Source organism: Elephas maximus, chromosome 24 (assembly GCF_024166365.1).
Source record: "Elephas maximus indicus isolate mEleMax1 chromosome 24, mEleMax1 primary haplotype, whole genome shotgun sequence".
Lineage (NCBI taxonomy): Eukaryota > Metazoa > Chordata > Mammalia > Proboscidea > Elephantidae > Elephas > Elephas maximus.
Window position 1 is genome coordinate 14,885,292 of NC_064842.1, and position 19,527 is coordinate 14,904,818.

The following is a 19,527-nucleotide window of genomic DNA, read 5'->3' on the forward strand; positions in this document are numbered from 1 at the left end:
CTTTCTTTGGAATAGGCACAAATATGGATCTCTTCCAGTTGGTTGGCCAGATAGCTGTCTTCCAAATTTCATGGCATAGACAAGTGAGAATCTCCAGCGATGCATCTGTTTGTTGAAACATCTCAATTGGTATTCCATCAATTCCTGCAGCCTTGTTTTTCTACAGTGCCTTCAGTGCAGCTTGGATTTCTTCCTTCAGTACCATCAGTTCTTGATCATATGCTACCTCCTGAACTGGTTGAACGTCGACCAGTTTTTTTTTTTTTTTTGGTACAGGGACTCTGTATATTCTTCCCATCTGCTTCTGACGCCTCCTGCATCATTCGGTATTTTGCCCATAGAATCCTTCAAAATTGCAGCTCAAGGCTTGAATTTTTTCTTCAGTTCTTTCAGCTTGAGGAATGTCAAGAGCGTTCTTCCCTTTTGGTTTTCTAACTTGAGGTATTTGGACATTTCATTATAGTATGTTGCTTTGTCTTCTCAAGTCACCCTTTGATATCTTTTGTTCAGCATTTTTATTTCATCATTCCTTCCATTCTCTTCAGCTATTCGACATTCAAGAGCAAGTTTCAGAGTTTCTTCTGACACCCATTTTGGTCTTTTCTTTCTTGCCTGTCTTTTGCATGACCTCTTGCTTTCTTCATGTATGATGTCCTTGCTGTCATTCCACGACTTGTCTGGTCTTCAGTCATTAGTGTTCAATGTGTCAAATCTATCCTTGAGATGATCTCTAAATTCAGGAGGGATATACTCACTCAAGATTGTATTTTTGGCTCTTGTGAACTTGGTTTAATTCTCTTCAGCTTCAACTTGAGCTTGCATATAAGCAATTGATGGTCTGTTCTGCCCTGGCCTTATTTTGACTGATGATATTGAGCTTTTCCATCATCTCTTTTCACAGATGTAGTCAATTTGATTCTTGTGTTTTCCATCTGGCAAGGTCCACGTGTATAGTTGCTGTTTATGTTGGTGAAAAAGGTATTTGCAATGAAGAAGTCAGTCGTTGATCTTGCAAAATTCAATCATGCGATCTCTGACATCATTTCTATCACCAAGGCCACATTTTCCAACTACCTGTCCTTCTTCTTTGTTTCCAACTTTTGGATTCCAATCACCAGTAATTATCAATCTCCTCATTTTTGGCATTAGTGGTCGATGCATAAATTTGAATGATGGTCATATTAACTGGTCTTCCTTGTAGGTGTATGGTTATTATCCTATCACTGACAGCATTGTACTTCAGGATAGATCTTGCAATATCCTGTTTGACGATGAACACGACACCATTCCTCTTCAATTTATCATTCCCGGCATAGTAGACCATATGATTGTCTGATTCAGAATGATTAGTACCAGTCTGCTTGAGCTCACTAATGCCTAGGATATTGATCTTTGAGTTCCATTTCATTTCTGAGGACTTCAAATTTTCCTAGATTATATTCTGAACATTCCACATTCTGATTATTAATGGATATTGGCAGCTGTTTCTTCTCATTTTGAGTCATGCCACATCAGCAAATGAAGGTCCCAAAAGCTTGACTCCATCCACGTCATTAAGGTCGACTCTACTCTGAGGAGGCAGCTCTTCCCCAGTCGTATTTTGAGTGCCTTTCAACTTGAGGGGCTCATCTTTTGGCATTGTATCAGACAATGTTCCACTGCTATTCATAAGGTTTTCACTGGCCAATTTTGTCAGAAGTAGACTTCCAGGTCCTTCTTCCTAGTCTATCTTAGTCTGGAAGCTCCACTGAAACCTGTCCTCCAAGGATGACCCTGCTGGTATTTGAAATACCAGTGGCAAAGCTTCCAGTATCACAGCAACACTCAAACCACCACAGTACCACAAATTGACAGACACATGATAGAAGAAAATATTAGAAGAAACGGAATACTTTAGGGTACAAATATCTGAACCTGTTGGTTCTAATTTAAATCTTTTGGTCAGATAATTGGTGACTTGAACCCTCCAACTCAACAAACAATGGGAATTCACCTATTACCTCCTTGAATTGCACCATGATTTATAGAAAATGATAATGCAGTTAAAGATGGGGAAATACAGAGCAAATCTACAATGATGTTAATAACATATTTTAATCTCTTGGGATAAGAGGAGAAAATAGCAGAAAGGTGGTTTTGTTTTTTGTTGTTCCGTTTTTAAGAATTAGATACATTTTTACAACAAAGAGCAGAGCATGTCAAAATGCTGAAGTTAATCCACCTAAAGGTGAAAACAAATACACAGTGGAGGCGAGTTAATTCTTGCCTTTTCCCCCTTTTTTTACCTTACTTATGTACATTCATTCTTATATATTAATTTATCCATTCATTTGGCAAATATATTGAGTGCACACTATGTGCCGGGCCGCGTAGTAGACACTGAGGTTACAGCAGTAAAGGAGACAAAGGCCCTGCCTATGCTGGGTGAGGCATCTCTGATGAGGTGACATTGGAGAAGAGAACTGAGTGAAGCAGACATCTAGAAGAGTGTTCCAGACAAAGGAAATGAAAAGTATAAAAGTCTTAAGGCAGAAATGTGCCTGGTGGGTTTCAGGAACTACCAAAGACCAGGATGGCTGAAGCTCAGAGAGCCAGGGGGAGGGTCAGGAGATAATATCAGGGAGCCAGCTGGGCCAGTCCTTTGGAACAAAGTCACAAGGCACAGGTGGTGGGGGAAGAGACTATGCCTGGAACTTTGTTCCAGAAGATACTGTTCTCTTTTTCTCTGGCAGTTATTCCCAAAAGGGAGCAATCAGCTCAAATTGCCTTTAGCCTAATTTCCAAAGGGCAATGTATCTCAGTGGTTAAGCACAAGGGCTCTGGTACTGAGCTTCTTGGGTTGGAATCCTGGCAGTGCTACACTCTGGCTGTGTAACCTCTCTGTACCACAGCTAGGGGGCAGCTTCTAATGTTCTAATAATGAACACGTTACTAATAACTTGAAAGACAAATTCCCATCTTCCTTTCCTCTCCATTCCCCCTAAAGTGCTGCGATCTTTGTGGTGGAATTTGTGGTGGAATTCAGATCATGATGAAGAGAAGTCAGAGGATGTGTTTAAGGGGAGTTGGACCTTGCAGGATCCCTTTAATGGCAAGAATAGAGATAACACCCCCCCACCACCACCACCACCACACACGCACACACAGTATCTCTGTTAAGTCCCCATCAGCAAATAAACACTGGAATGAAGTAGGAAGATTCCTACTGTAACTCTGTACTGAGTTCTTTCACGGTAAAAGAATTAGTGTCCAACTCAAATGTTCTACATTTTTAGATTTTAAGCAGTAAATCTTCCTAAAGCAAAAAAAACTAGTGCAAAGAGACCCATATATTAAAGATACCCAAAATTTTTAAAGACGATCAAATAGTGACATAGCTCTATGTTGACAAATAGTTCTCCTTTTCAAAATGCTTGTCAAAAATATGTGCATATTGTCTTCTGCGATAATTTACAAGGCGCCTTTGATTTCAATTGTGATGGTGATTAGATTTTTTATCGTCTATTACAGAGTGTACACAAGGCCTCCCTTCCTTGTGCTGACTGTCATGAATGCAGTTTGTATTCTTCTGCAAAAGAAACCTAACTGGGCTACAGCAAAGTTACTTCTTTCAGAAACAGGTTTCCTTAAAAAACTGATTAACCTTGACAAGGACAGCATACCTGAGAAGGTAAAAAGTGCTCAGGAAAAAAAGTCGATCTCTGCTGAATGCATAGTTGATGCAGTTGGTATGCGTAATCCATAGGAACCAGAGAGACCATACTCTGTGTCAGAACTGGAAGCCAATGGTGCGAGTTAAAAGACCAGGGAGCAAGCTGCATATCCAAACTTGATGGGTTTCCTGGAAGCATCAAGGAAAAGCAACATGTCACCAACATGGGAAAATGCCATATTTCAGAATCCCTTTAAATAATGAGGAAAAAAGAAGTAAGAGGACACCGGTAGGGGAAGGTCTTTCTAGGCAGAGTGCATTACACGGTGCAAATAAGATTTCTTTTTATTTATTTAACAACTATTCCTATATCTGTACATGGCCGGCATTATTCTGAGCATTTTGCAAATATTAACTCGTGGGTGGAGAAGGACGACAGATGGGAGCACAGAAAAAACTTAAAGGAAATAAGGTAGCCCAGACACCTACTAAAGGGTTTTACTGGAGCAAATTTAATTCAGAAGAATATGGATTTACTGTAGTACTTCAGGGAGGAAGAAAGAAGAGCCAAAGTCCAGGTCAAGCAGCAGAATTCAGGACACTAGTAGATGGGTCAGGCTATGTTAGAGAAAGTCTCCTGGAAAGAACAAAGGGGTATGCAGGGTAAGCCACAGGTTACAAGGGCCTGACCCTGAAGCATTGTAGGTAGAAATAGAAAGAAAAGGCCAAATGCCACTGATGCAGCCAGAAGCCAAGTAATACCTGGAGCCACCAGAAGCTGGAGGAGGTGAGGAACAGATTCCCCTCTAGAGCCTCCAGAGGCCAACACCTTGGTTTTGGACTTCTGACTTCCAGAACTATGAGAGAATAAATTTCTGTCACTTTAAGCCATCCAGTTTGTGGTCATTTGTTGCAGCAGCCACAGGAAGCTAATACAGATTTTGGTATAGAGAAGTGGTACTGCTGTAACAAATACCCAAAAAAGTGAAAATGGCTTTGGAATTGGATAAAGGGTAGAGGCTGGAAGACTATGGAAACTGGGCTATTACATAGCAGGCAAACTTGTAGCTAAGCTCAGAGGCAGACAGCTTTCTAGGCATATAAATGGCACTGTCTTAGACCAAAGGAGTGAGTGCTCATTAATGCATTTAATAAGTGTTTGCGGAACATCTTCCTGGTGAGAGACATTATGAGAGGTTCCAGGGATAGGATAGTTAACGACCACTGCATTCCTTGAGGTTATGACGCTTACACTGTAACAGGGAAGACATACTTTAGATAGCTAACTACACAGTCAATTAATTAGTTACAATAATGACTTGTGCTATTAGGAAGTAGAGGGTAACATGTGAACAAGGTGAATTTTCTAGCAAAATGTTATGTGCATGTTATTCATGAATTAATGCAACAACTGCTCACTCTCTGAAGCATTCTTAGCGAATATGATTCCCTGTAACTCTCAAGCTAACAATAATTAATAGCTCTTCAGCAACAAACTAAAAACAGTTTTTTAAAAAATAACAACAATTAATAGCTCATCCCAAGAAATAACAAAAAGCATAAATGCATTTCTAAAATGATAACAAGAACACCAATAATAAATTGAGGATGGACTACTTGCCATCTAAATTATTCTGCAAACGAGCTCTATCCTTCCAGGCAAAGGGAGAGATGCCTGGTTAGAAAAGGAAAAGGAATCTTAGAGAAAGACTTCATTCTGATCATGACTCCCAAAGGTAGATGAACTGCACACCTGATTCTAAACCAGGTTGTACCATTTGGATGTGGTGGGTCCATAAGCATGTGACACAGCTAAACTAGTGAACCTCCTCAGTGAGCCCTCCTAGTCTGCCCCAGGTCACTCTGCCGTCACTGACTAGGCAGACCTGTGAACAGGAAAGGGGTCTGCCAGTTTGCCTCTTGGGAGACAGAAGGTGAGGGATAGTGTTCCTAGTCACTTCATACCTACGGTGCACAGGAGATCTCAGAACTTCTTATACACCCAGAGCCCTGATGGCGCAGTGGTTAAGAGCTCAGCTGCTAACCAAAAGATTGGCCATTCAAAACCACCCACCAACCACTCCTTGGAAACCCTATGGGGCAGTTCTACCCTATCCTATCGGGTCACCCTGAGTTGGAATCGACTCTGTGGCAGTGGGTTTTTGGTGTTATACATCAGATTCCCCAGCGTGGGAGAAAGTTAACCTGTTTTGTTTTTGCTGTAAAGTGGAATTCCTTTATTAACACTGTGGTAAAACTACTGTAGCAATAGGAACAACAGGATGTTTTTAATAGAGGCTTTTCCCCTCCTCTTAAAAAAGTTACTGGTACCGGGGCCATCTTGTACCCAACTATCTGTCTTTGATTCCACCGTTGTGAAGAGTAATGGACTCTTTCTTCTATGAAATTAAATTTCACTCTAATTTAGACTAGAGAAAATTTAAGATCTATATTATTTCTTTCTCATGTAATACACGAACTGTATTCTCTCCAGGCTTTCATAAAGCTGAAAAAAATTTTAAGCTTACCGGATTTCAACCCAAACAAGATTGCTCTGGTTTCTGTTGCTTGTTGCTCTATGTGCCAGTGGGTTATAGCTTTGAATAACTACCATGAAGTACAGAAGGTATGTTTTTTCCTCCTAAATATCTGCAACAATTTGAAAATGATACGTAAATTCCCAGACATAATTTTTATTTAACAATGCTCAAATGAACTTCTGTGGAAAATAATACCTAATGAAAACCACTTTAATCAAACATATGATAACTCATACAGATGCCAGGTGTTAAATTCTTTTATTTTTGACAACCTTACTATTGCTTTATTTGCTTGTCTTAATATGTTTACCATAATAAAAAAAATACCCCTTTTGTATCCATAATTTTAGGAAAATTTATTTTAAAAGTTGACACCTATCTTCCAAACACCAGTGGCATTTTTAACAGTAAAACTGATTTTTTAAACACTTAAAAAAGTTGTGACATTCTTTTTAAGGTAATGGGCCCTAAACAAATCCAAGTGGCTGAAGCTCAAAATGTCCTTAAAATTGCACGACAAAGGTTGGCCGAGAAACAAAGAGGTTTACAGATGGTAAGAAATTTCTTATTTGTTAAAGTCTGAATACCTTTATGAACTAAACAAAGACATGAAAGAAAAAAAGAGAAAGCCATTATGTCAATAAAGCTAATCAGATAAAGTTAAAGTATGGATATTAATACAGCTCCTGAAGAGATTAATTGTAAGGATTAAGTAAGATAATATAAATAATACGTGTAAAGCTCTTTGTCAGTGCCTGCCACATAATAAAACACTAAATAAATAATTGTTATTGTTTAAAAAAATATTTTAAATTACCACTTTATCAAATTTCTCACAGGAGATCTTTATAACTTCAGTCTACCAAAGGCTTACCCAGAGTCAATCCGTGTTTTTAAAAAACTGAACTTACCCTGTATATTTCAATTATTGTGTTGCTTTCTAAATGCACAGTTATTTCTTAAATGCCTTGATTCTAAGAAAAAATGGAGTCTAATTATGAGACCTAGAATTTCCATTATGATCATCAACCCTTGTCACCTACTTAGCTCACAGACATTTTGAGTGAGTGAAATAATGTACTACTTCAGAGATGACAAACTGGCAGGCAAGTGGGTCAGTGTCAGCCCATTGACATCCTTTGTTTAGCCTATTCAGTTTTTCTCGCCACACTAAATGTTAATACAGTTGTCGACATTTTAAAACTGTGGCAATCTCATTTAAAATATGAATTTCTATCTTTTCTTTAAAAATGAGAAACTTGGCGATCTGGACTAGGCTTCTCTCCTGACTATAATCAGCCAGTGCTATCCCTGTAGATGGAGCATGAGACCCCAGCCAGCTTCAAGTATTTATGTTACCTGCCTGTCCTCATGGGCCTTCTTACCAATCAGATATATGAAAAATATGAAACATTTTCATAGGAAATTCACAACAATTTTTAAATGAATTTACTTTGTATTGATACTTCATTTTATTGCTAATATTTCATTGCAGCTTATGGTATATATGTTTTTACTTAGATATGTGCTGATAATAACTTTTATTGAGCACATACTATGTTCCAAGCACTATGCTAGTATTTTTTGTACATTATCTCATTTCATCTTCAAAACAACCCTGAAGGGTAGATGTTTACAAATGAGAAAACTAAATTAGAAAGACTGAGTAATTTGCTTAAGATGTCGAGCTACTCAGTGGTGGCACCCGTGTTCTAACTGGGTCTGTCCAGCCTGAAACCCATGTGCTTAACTCCCACACTGTAAAACATCTCTGTCTGGGAATGATATTCAAAATATTTAGCAACTAGTGTGACACAAGCACCCACGAAGCAGAATAGACACCTCATGGGGCAGGAGCAGGGTCCTGGAGGCCTCCAGCTGGGTAGTGAAGAGGGGTATGGGGCTGGGGTAGGCTGTGTGGTGGCAGTGGAGGCACCCTCAGGGGTACAGGGCAGGACCATTTAACAACCAGTACAGAAACACTTCAATATTTTAACAGCTGCTCTGCCTGCATCAGTGTATACCACCGAATACCAGCCCTACTCTGTCCCCTACTCAAGTTAGAGAATGGAGTAGCCCCAGATGAAAAGAAATGTTTTCTTCAGAACTTTAAGAAAAAGAAAACTTATTCAACTTGGAAAGGCAGAGTTCAAGAACAAATCTTTTTTACTTTAATATAATTAATTGTTCATTACTTTTTTATAGCAATTAATAGAACTTTTTGTAAATAAATTTGGAAACCTGAATGATGTGCCTGGTTTTCCAGGAAATTCTTAGTCACTAAAAGCCAGTCAAAAAAAACAAACCTTGAAAGCATAAACAAACCAAAATTCATGGATTTCAAAAGTTATCACAATGGGAAATTATTTAACAATAGAAAGAATGAAGTACTGATACATGCTATAACATGGATGAACCTTGAAAACATCCTTAGTGAAAGAATTCAGTCACAAAGGACCACATATTATATGGTTTCATTTATATTAGATGTGTAGAATAGGCAAATCCATAGAGACAGAAAGTAGATTTGTGGTTGCCTAGACCTGGGGGAGCTGGGGAGAGGTGGGGAGAAAATGGAGCGTGAATGCTTGTGAGTATGGGGTTTTTTGGGGGGAGTGATAAAATGTCCTAAAATTGATCAGGTGATGGTTGCACAACCTTGTGAGTATGCTAAAACCACTGAATATACTAAAACATGTCAAAGAATGGGAATTCCAGAACACTTAATTGTGCTCATGAGGAACCTGTACATGAACCAAGAGACAGTCATTCAACAAAACAAGGGGATACTGTGTGGTTTAAAATCAGGAAAGGTGTGCATCAGGGTTGTATCCTGTCACCATACTTATATTCAATCTGTGTGATGAGCAAATAATCTGAGGAGCTGGACTATATGAAGAATTGGAAGCAGATTCATTAACAACCTGCGATATACAGATGATACAACCTTGCTTGCAGAAAGACAAGAGAACCTGAAGCAATTACTGATGAAGATCAAAGACTACAGATTTCAGCATGGATTACACCTCAACGTAAAGAAAACAATCCTCACAACTGGGCCAGTAAGCAACATCATCATAAACAGAGAAAATATTGAAGCTATCAAGGATTTCATAAAATCTTGGATCCACAATCAACGCCCATGGAAGCAACAGTCTAGAAATCAAACGACATATTGCATTGGGCAAGTCTGCTACAAGAGACCTCTTTCAAAATGTTTTTTTTTTTTAAAAAAAAAAAGCAAAGATGTCACTTTGAGGACTAAGGTACACCTGACCCAGGCCATGGCATTTTCAGTCATCTCATATGCATACAAAAGCTGGACAATGAATAAGGAAGACCAAAGAAGAATTGACGCATTTGAATTGTGATATTGGCAAATAATATTTAATATATCATGAACCACCAGAAAAATGAACAAATTTGTCTTGGAAGAAGTACAGCCCAAATGCTCCTTAGAAGTAAGGATAGGAAGACTTCATCTCACACAGTTTGGACATATTTTCAGGAGTGACTAGTCCTTGGAGAAGGACATCATGCTTGGTAAAATAGAGGAAGACCCTCAATCAGATGGGCTGACACAGTGGCTGCAACAGTAAGCTCAAGCATAACGATTGTGAGAATGGTACTTACCGTGGGGTTGCCCATAGGGAACCAACTCGACAGCTCCTAACAACAACAATGGAGCACCCCAGAGTTCAGGCCTCAGACCTCTTCTCTATCTGCAGTCAATATCTTGATGATCTTACCCTGTATTACAGTTTAAATACTATCTGTATCCTGAGTGACGTGTATTTCTCCAAACTGGGCATTCTCCTGAACTTGAGAGACATATATCCATCTATCTACTCAACATTTCCACTTGGAAATTTAGTAGACATCTCAAACTCAGCATGTCCAAAACTGAATTCCTGATCTTCCACCCACCCCCAAACTTACTTGTCTTAGTTATCTAGTACTGCTATAACAGAAATACCACAAGTGGATGCCTTTAACAAACAGAAGTTTATTTTTTCACAGTAAAGTAGGTTAAAAGTCCAAATTCAGGGTGTCAGCTCCAGGGAACAGCTTTCTCTCTTTGTCGGCTCTGGAGGAAGGTCCTTGTCCTTAATTTTCCCCTGGTCGATGAGCTTCTCAGGCACAGGGACCCTGAGTCCAAAGGATGTGCTCTGCTCCTGGTGCTACTTTCTTAGTGGTATGAGGTCCCCCACTCTCTGCTTGCTTCCTTTTCCTTTTATCTCTTGCGAGATAAAAGGTGGTTCAGGCCACATCCCAGGGAAACTCCCTTTACGTTGGCTCAGGGAGGTGACCTGAGTAAGGGTGGTGTTACAATCCACCCTAATCCTCTTAACATGAAATTACAATCGCAAAATGGAGGAAAACCACAGAATACTGGGAATCATGGCCTAACTGCACATTTTTGGGGGGAGATAATTCAATCCATGGCACTACTCCATCCACAGTAGTCCTCATCTAAGTTAATGGTAACTCCATTCTTGCTGCTACTCTAAAACCTTGGAATCATCCATGACTCCTGTCTTTCTCTCACAATTGCCCTCTATCCAGTTCTTCATCAAATCCTGTTAATTCTACCTTCAGCTACTTCTCACTACCTCCACTACGATCACATTGGTTCAAGCCACCATCATTTCCTGCTAGATTATTGAAAGAGACTTCTAACTGGTCTCCCAGCTTCCGCCTGTGTCTCCTACAAACTGTTATCAACACATCAGAGTGATCCTTTTAAAATGAAAATCAGATTTATACTTTAATGAAAATAGAAGCAAAAGTCCTTTCAGTGGCCTGCAAGGGCCTAGTAGACCATCTGGCCTCATCCATTACTCTTCCCTTGGCTCACTCTACTCCAACCAAAAAGACCTTCTCTCTCTCCTTCAAACATGTTGGGCACATTCCTACTTCTAGGCCTCTGCCTCACTTGTTCCCTCTGTCTTGGGCCCTCTTCCCCCAGAAAGCCCACTAAGGGGGGAAGGAGAACATGGCTCCCTCCCTGTTCTCCAAGTCTTTGCCCAAATATCTCCTTCTCAGTTAAGTCTACACTGACCACCTTTTAAAAATTGCAATCCCCCACACCTCAACACTCCCAGTCCCGTTCATTCTACTACTATGTCTGTTTCCTAATACTTATCACCATCTAACGTAGTATGTGGTTTGTTTCTTATATTTATTACTTGTTTCCCTCATTAGAATATAAGTTCCACAAAGACAGAAATTTTTGTCTGAAAAAATGCTCAATAGTGTATCCCTAGAGCTTAGCACCATGCCTGGTCCATCGTAGGCACTCAAGAAATAGTGTTTAATGACCATCGAATTAATTAAAATCAAGACATGACAAGGATATCCACTATCACTATTATTATTTAACAGTGTTCTGGAAGCTCTCAGCAAAGTAATTAGACAAAAGAAATAAATACGAGATAACTCATTGGAAAGTATAAGGCAAATTTAATATTTGCTGCAAATATTGTGGTTTTGGGTTATTGTTACATAGTAGGTTTTTACTAGGTGGTGTCACGGATTGAATTATGTCCCCCAAAAATACGTGTATCGATTTGGCTAGGTCATGATTCCCAGTTTTGTGTGATTGTCCACCAGTTTGTCTTCTGATGTGATTTTCTGACATGTTATAAATCCTGTCTCTATGACGTTAATGCGTTTCTCGGTTTTTTATGAGATAGGATTAGTGGCAGTTATGTTAATGAGGTGGGACTCAATCTACAAGATTAATCTACAATTTAAGCCAATCTCTTTTGAGATCTGAAAGGGAGAAACAAGCAGAGAGACGGGGCCTCATACCACTGAGAAACAAGAGCCAGGAGAATAGCGCTAACTGTGAACGCAGGGTTCCTGCACTGAGAAGCTTCTCAGCCAGGGGAAGATTGATGACAGAGACCTTCCCCAAGAGCCATGACAGAAAGCCTTCCCCTGTAGCTGGCACCCTGAATTTGGACTTCAAGCCTGGTAGACTGTGAAAGAATATACTTCTCTTTGTTAAAGCCTTCCAATTGCAATATTTCTGCTATAGCAGCCCTAGATAACTAAGACACATAGCATAGAAAACTCGAGAGAATTGAAACACTACTTCAAACAATAAGAAATTTTGCTAAGGTGTACACTTTCAAAATTAATATCCAAAAATAAATAGCTTTCCTATACACAGACACCAGTTAGAAAATTTAATGGAATAAAATATCTCATTTCTAGCAACCAAAAATACAAAGTATCTAGGAATAAACTTTATTACAAGATGTATAGTATGAACATAAAGCAAACTTTAAAACTCTACCTAATAAAAGATGTTCTTGAATGAAATCTAAAGATGCCAGTTCCCCTAAATTAATCCGTAAACTCAGTGTGGATCAATTAAAGCACCAGCAAATCCTTCTTGGAACTTCTCAGAACAATACTATAAATGTAAAAAATAAATGTAATAAAAATGCGAAACAAAGTATAAACAAAAGACAAAGAACAAAGAAGGGAAAATATTTGCAATATACGTGTCAGATATAGTTTCATAATTTACAAAATGCTCAAAGTAAAAAATGAACAGCTCAACAGGAACATTGATCAAAGAATATGACTAGGCAGTTAATAGAGAGGAGGCTTGCTGTGTGTGCGCTGTGAAAAGCCGTGCTGCGCCATGCTGGCTGCTGGGTATAGACTTGTACAAAGCCCCACCATTGTTTTCACCAGAGTAGTGATAACCACCACTACAATAACAACTAACTTCTTGAACACTCACAATGTGCCAGGAACTATTCTAAGCATCTTTCCTGTGTTAATTTCATCCTCACAGCAGCTCTATGAGATGAGCACTATTGTGACTCACATTTAACAATGAGGCACCAAGGAGGTAGGAAGTCAGTGAGTGATAGTGTATAGGCAGTTATTCCTTAGCCCCTACTCCAAAGGTAGCAGGACCCCAACCCAGATCCTTGCTGGGATAGACTTATGGTGCCCAGCAGTTTTGCGGCCATCTTATTGGGAACAGGATAGCAAGATATACCTGGTGTTGAGCCTAATAACCTGTCAAGAAGTGGGTGAACTTGCTCTGAGCCAGAAACCAAGGCCCTCTACAACATGTCTCAAAACTTCATCAGACCCTCTATGTCTACCTCTACCCAGCTCCCACTTCCCAGGAGCTCAGTGTTCTCTATAGAGAATAGGATGTTCAATGTTACCAAGACTGTAGGGGCCTTTGTGTATTCACTCCTCAAGTCCAAAATTCATGCCTGTGCCCCCAGTCTCTTGGAGCCCAGGACTTGAGAAAAACTAACCCTCATGGTGAGGTGCAGACTCATCTGTCTCTGGGGTGACTTTCCAGATGCACCTTGGACAATTTGAACACACCGTGAAGACTCTGGGGCCCTGGCGGCGCCGTGGTTAAGAGCCACGGTGTGTTACTGCTGCTAACCAAAAGGTCAGCAGTTCACATCCACCAGCCACTCCTTGGAAACCCTAGGGAGCAGTTCTACTCTGTCCTTACAGGGTCGCTATGAGTCAGAATCCATACAACTTGATGGCAACAGGTTTGCTTTTGGTTTTTGGTGAAGACTTTAACCAGCACCAGGCCCTGGAGTCTTCCAAGCTCAAATGAAATAATTCCGTGCCAGCTAGATAGAACACTATGATTGGCCAGTCTGAGTCACATGTCAATACCTACAGCAAGGGCTGGAGCACAAAGATTGAGAGTCCTGACAAGATCATGAGTAGCAGGGAAGGGGTTCCCTCAAAAGAATTTTTTAAAAGGCAGGGGAGGTGGGTAATGAAGCAGACAAAAACATAAGAACTGCTCTGTTCTTCAAAGAAGTCCTCTGTTTTCACAGTTTGCCTACCTGCCTGATGCTCATCTTCTGCCTGCCATACATATCCTATGCATCTGCGGAGAACTGTTTGTTCAAGGTTCTCCATTTATGAACTCCCCTGCCTTCTATCACCTGCCCTCTAACTTCCAGATGGAACTCATCTGTTAAATGTTAGGAGAGTCCTTCTGGCCCTACATATTCTATAGACATGAACAGTGTACCCACTCAGCTGTTACAGAATTCGCCTTCACTACTCTCTTCTACCTGTCTCATTTCACAACAATATGGCAGCACAGTGGTTAAGATCTTGGCTGCTAATCAAAAGGTTGGCAGTTCAAATCCACCAGCTGCTCCTTGGGCAGTTCTACTCTGTCCTTTAGGGTTGCTATGAGTTGGAATCAACACAACAGCAATGGATTTGGTTAATGAGAGAGTACAGTCCAGGCATAAGGAAGGATGTGAGCCAAATTCCAGAAATAAGAAAATTCAAGGGATGTTTAGGAGACATGGAATAAACCAATCTGGCTGAAAAGTAATATTATTGAAAGGAGTAATAAGAGATGAATTGGGGGGAAGGTTGGGGTTAAATCATGGAGGCTTTTATTGACTTTAAACCATACACTTGGGCAACGATTTCCTGAAGTATTCACCAGCTGTTTTTGAGACGGGATGTTATCAAGATAATCGGAATTAAAGAAAACTATCAGATATTTATGAAAACAGCTGATGTTTTCCACTGACATCGAGGGATAGTTTAACAGCCCATTCATCCTATCAGCCTAGCTTCAAAACTCATCATTTCCTCTGGTCTGCTCAGTGTATCTGGGGTTAAAAAGTTCAACCATTTTCTTAGAGAAATAACCTGGATATGATACAAAATTTTCTGTGTGAAAAATAATCAGAGAATGATAAATCTTCAAATCCCAGGGTTACAAGAAAGTCTGCTGGGGAAGGAAGGTCACTTTTAAAAAACAAACTTTACTATCAAAACAAAAAAAAATTAAACCCGTTGCCATCAAGTGGATTCTGACTCATAGCGGCCCTATCAAGGAATCGTTTAATTACTACAATGTGTATATTTTTTTTAATTTTTATTGTGCTTCAAGTGGAAGTTTACAAATCAAGTCAGTCTCTCATACAAAAATTAATATATACCTTGCTATATACTCCTAGTTGCTCTCCCCTCAATGAGACAGCAAACTCCTTCCCCCCATCCTCTATTTCCATGTCCATTCAGCCAGCTTCCGACAACCTCCACCCTCCCATCTCCCCTCCAGACAGTAGCTGCCCACATAGTCTCCTTTGTCTACTGGATCCAAGAAGCTCACTCTTCACCAGTATCGTTTTTTATCCTATAGTTCCATCCAATCCCTGTCTGAAGAGTTGGCTTTGGGAATTGTTCCTGTCTTGGGCTAACAGAAGGTCTGGGGACCATGTCCTCCGGGGTCTTTCTAGTCTAAGTCAGACCTTTAAGACTGGTCTTTTTATGAGAATTTGAGGTCTACATCCCACTGCTTTCCTGCTCCCTCAGGGGTTCTCTGTTATGTCCCTGTCAGGGCAGTCACCGGTTGTAGCTGGGTACAATCTAATTCTTCTGGTCTCAGGCTGATGTAGTCTCTGGTTTATGGCAGTGTATATTTTTATTGTAATAGACTCCATCTTTCCAGGATGATTTTTCAGGATGTAAAAATGAAGTGGTTATACCTTCTATTTATATAAATGACAGATAAACTCTCAAGGTAAAATGAAAATAAGATTTTGTCTCAATAACAAATTAATTATCTTTCAGATTGAAGAACATCTGCTGTCTTTGCAAGCAACCTACAAAGATGTTGTTGCTGAAAAAGAGCTATTAGCAAATCGGAGAAGACTAGCCACCAAGCGCTTGCAGTGTGCTTCTGTCTTGCTAACTGCCCTGGAAGATGAAAAGGCATGACTTCCCTTGGTTTACACCGACTTCAGAACTCCAAGATGATTCTCACTGCAGCCTGCATCATATGCCTCCTAAAGCTCTTACTATCCAGTTCGTTAAGATTAGTAGACTGTCCTATTCAGATAAAATAAATGCAGAGATAACAGACTACAGAAAGATAACCAAAACTGTTGCCATGGAGTCAGTTCCATAGGGTTTTCAAGGAGCGCCTGGTGGATGCAAACTGCTGACCTTTTGGTTAGCAGCTATAACTCTTAACCACTGTGCAACCAGGGTTTCCACAGACTGTAGACATCAAAGTTTGCTTACTCTTGTTCATAAGACCTCAGCACGTTTTTGTTTAAGGGCCTGAGCAAACCTTTCAATAAGCATTTCCTGAGTTTTCCCTTTCTAGCACAGAAGCAACCCAAGCTGAGCGTATAAAGCATGGGTAAGGCCAAAAGGGAGGCAATGTCCTTGTTGCTGTTGTTGTTGTTGTTAGGTGCCGTCGAGTAGGTTCCAACTCATAGCGACCCTGTGCACAACAGAATGAAACACTGCCCGGTCCTGCACCATCCTTACAATCGTTGTCATGCTTGAGCTCATTGTTGCAGCCACTGTCAATCCACCTCGTTGAGGGTCTTCCTCATTTCCAATGACCCTGTACTCTGCCAAGCATGATTTCCTTTTCCAGGGACTGATCGCTCCTGACAATGTGTCCAAAGTATGTAAGACGCAGTCTCTCCATCCTTGCTTCTAAGGAACATCCTGGTTGTACTTCTTCTAAGGCACATTTGGTCGTTCTTTTGGCAGTCCATGGTATATTCAATATTCTTCGCAATGCCACAATTCAAAGGCGTCAATTCTTCTTCGGTCTTCCTTATTCATTGTCCAGCTTTCACATGCATATGATGCGATTGAAAATATCATGGCTTGGGTCAGGCACACCTTAGTCTTCATGGTGACATCTTTGCTCACCAACACTTTAAAGAGGTCCTTTGTGGCAGATTTACCCGATGCAATGCGTCTTTTGATGTCTCGACTGCTGCTTCCATGGCTGCTGATTGTGGATTCAAGTAAAATGAAATCCTTGACAACTTGACTCTTTTCTCCATTTATCATGATGTTGCTCATTGGTCCAGTTGTGAGGATTTTTGTTTTCTTTATGTTGAGGTGTAATCCATACTGAAGGCTGTGGTCTTTGATCTTTGTCAGTAAATGCTTCAAGCCCTCTTCACTTTCAGCAAGCAAGGTTGTGTTATCTGCATAACACAGGCTGTTAATGAGTCTTCTTCCAATCCTGATCCCATGTTCTTCTTCATATAGTCCAGCTTCTAGGATTATTTGCTCAGCATACAGATTGAATAGGTATGGTGAAAGAATAAAACCCTGACGCACACCTTTCCTGACTTTAAACCAATCAGTGTCCCCTTGTTCTGTCCAAACAACTGCCTCTTGATCTGTGTAAAGGTTCCTCATGAGCACAATTAAGTGTTCTGGAATTCCCATTCTTTGCAAAGTTATCCATAATTTGTTATGATCCACACAGTCGAATGCCTTTGCATAGTCAATGAAACACAGGTAAACATCCTTCTGGTATTCTCTGCTTTCAGCGAGGATCCATCTGACATCAGCAATGATATCCCTGGTTCCATGTCCTCTTCTGAAACCAGCCTGAATTTCTGGCAGTTCCCTGTCAATATGTCCCTTAGGAAAGAAAAAGAATTTTATTGGGTCTTGTCAAACTTCTGACCCCTTTTATCTCATCTTTGTATCTCTCCTCTAACTAACCCACTTGTACTTGAATCCCTAGTGAGCTAACTCAAATCTTGGCTTAGCCACACCTTACCTTTCTCAAGGGATGTTACAAAATTCTCAAGATAATTTTAATTTGGTTTGATTGTTTAAATAAATACGTATCATGGAAGACTCTTGTACAGGACAGGAGTAGGAGGTTATGAAATCAAGCCAATCAAAGAGAGATCACAGCCCTCAGAAGTTGATTGATGTCCCTGAGAGCCAACCATATGTCAAGCGGCAGTGGACCATCAGTATTATCCCAGATTTTAAGCTTCCAGAAGAGAGGGCTCTTGCTCAACGTTCTTTATTCATTGACCAGTCGAGCACATACATGGTTGAAGAGGGAGGCAATACAACACAGCAGCTTAGAACAGGGGCTCTGGAGCCAGAGAATTGGGTTCAAGTTCCAGCTACACCCCTCAGAAGCTTTGTAATCTTGAGCAAGTTGCTTAACTTCTCTGAGCTTCAGTTTCTTCATCTTAAAATGAAAATAGCATTTACTTAACAGAGCTACTAAAGACATCAAATGAGATTTTGAAATTCAAGTGTCCAGCAAATAAGTAAGGAGTTAATAAATGTTGATTATTATTATTATTGAGCACCATTAATAATATAATGAATTCATCTTTTTAAAAAAATTATCCTTCTTTATTACACAAAGGACTTGAAATGGTTGTCTATCTATCTTAGGAAATACGACACCATTGACAAATCCAGGAATGGCAATAGCGTTCTCCTCAGAGGTAGTTCATTTTTAAACATTATCCATTATTAACTTTCACACAACTACAACTTGAGAATAGCAACAACAGATTAAACTTGGCTATCATTAATTTCCTAAAATGTCTCATTAGGTTTTATATCAAACATCAATAACTAATTTTCGTTTTAACATTTAGATTCGATGGCAAGAAACTATCAATCAAATAGACAAGAAGCTGAGAGGAATTTTGGGTGACATACTTATTTCAGCAGCATGCATTGTCTACAGTGGAGTGTTAACAGCAGAATTTCGCCAGCTGATTGTGAATAAATGGGAGAATATATGCGCTGAAAGGAACATTTCTTTGTCTTCAAAATTTTCACTAATTCAAGTCATGGCACAGAAAAATGAGGTAGTAACATGTTTGTATTTCCCAGTTGAGTGGGGCTTCTACTGTTGATTTGAATTTTGGATATTTGAGCATTAATGGGTTTGGATCCTTCCCCCAGATTATTTTGAAAAATGAAAATATTGATGTTTGTTCTAGACCTTAGTTTTTTAAAAAACTATACTTCTAATGCCTCAGTTGTTATATCTCTCCAGTTTCTGATCCTCTGGGCAGGAGTTACAAAATACTCATTTTCTCAGTGTATTTCTACTACCCTGACCTAATGAATATAGCCGGTTTCTCTCTCTGAGACCCTTTAGTTTAAAAAAATTGGTAAACTTTATTAGCTGTAGGGAGTATTTTTAGACACAGTCAAAAATAGAGACCTTACAATTATGAAGTTAATCAAGAAACATTTATTATCTGTCTATTGTGTAAGTTCTATGCTAATGTTGAAAAAAAAAGGATAAAAAAGAAATTGCATGCTTTTTTAGCCCCTCAAAGAGTAATTTTAGACCTGTTCTCTAGCTGATAACTCTACCTAATTGGCCATTCCTTCCATAAGCCTCAGAAGTAAATGCTGTCTTCTAATTTTCGTAACTCTAATAATGAATTTAAACTCAATACATAAGTAATTGCATTAAATACAAATGAGACTCAATGCTCCAATTAAAACTCTAAGATCGTAAGACTGTGTGAAAATATAAAC

The 19,527-nt window shown here is 39.6% G+C and overlaps 1 protein-coding gene across 1 annotated transcript in view; it reads left to right on the forward strand.

The window, feature by feature from the left end:
- The window catches only part of DNAH14 (dynein axonemal heavy chain 14), a 379,927-nt gene that overhangs the window by 283,166 nt on the left and 77,234 nt on the right, over positions 1-19,527 (forward strand). Inside the window, exons 62-66 of the mRNA XM_049867924.1 lie at positions 3,511-3,670; positions 6,147-6,278; positions 6,650-6,745; positions 15,805-15,945; positions 18,627-18,842. Of these exons, the coding sequence (XP_049723881.1) occupies positions 3,511-3,670; positions 6,147-6,278; positions 6,650-6,745; positions 15,805-15,945; positions 18,627-18,842 (745 nt within the window). The remainder of the gene's footprint in view (positions 1-3,510; positions 3,671-6,146; positions 6,279-6,649; positions 6,746-15,804; positions 15,946-18,626; positions 18,843-19,527) is intronic.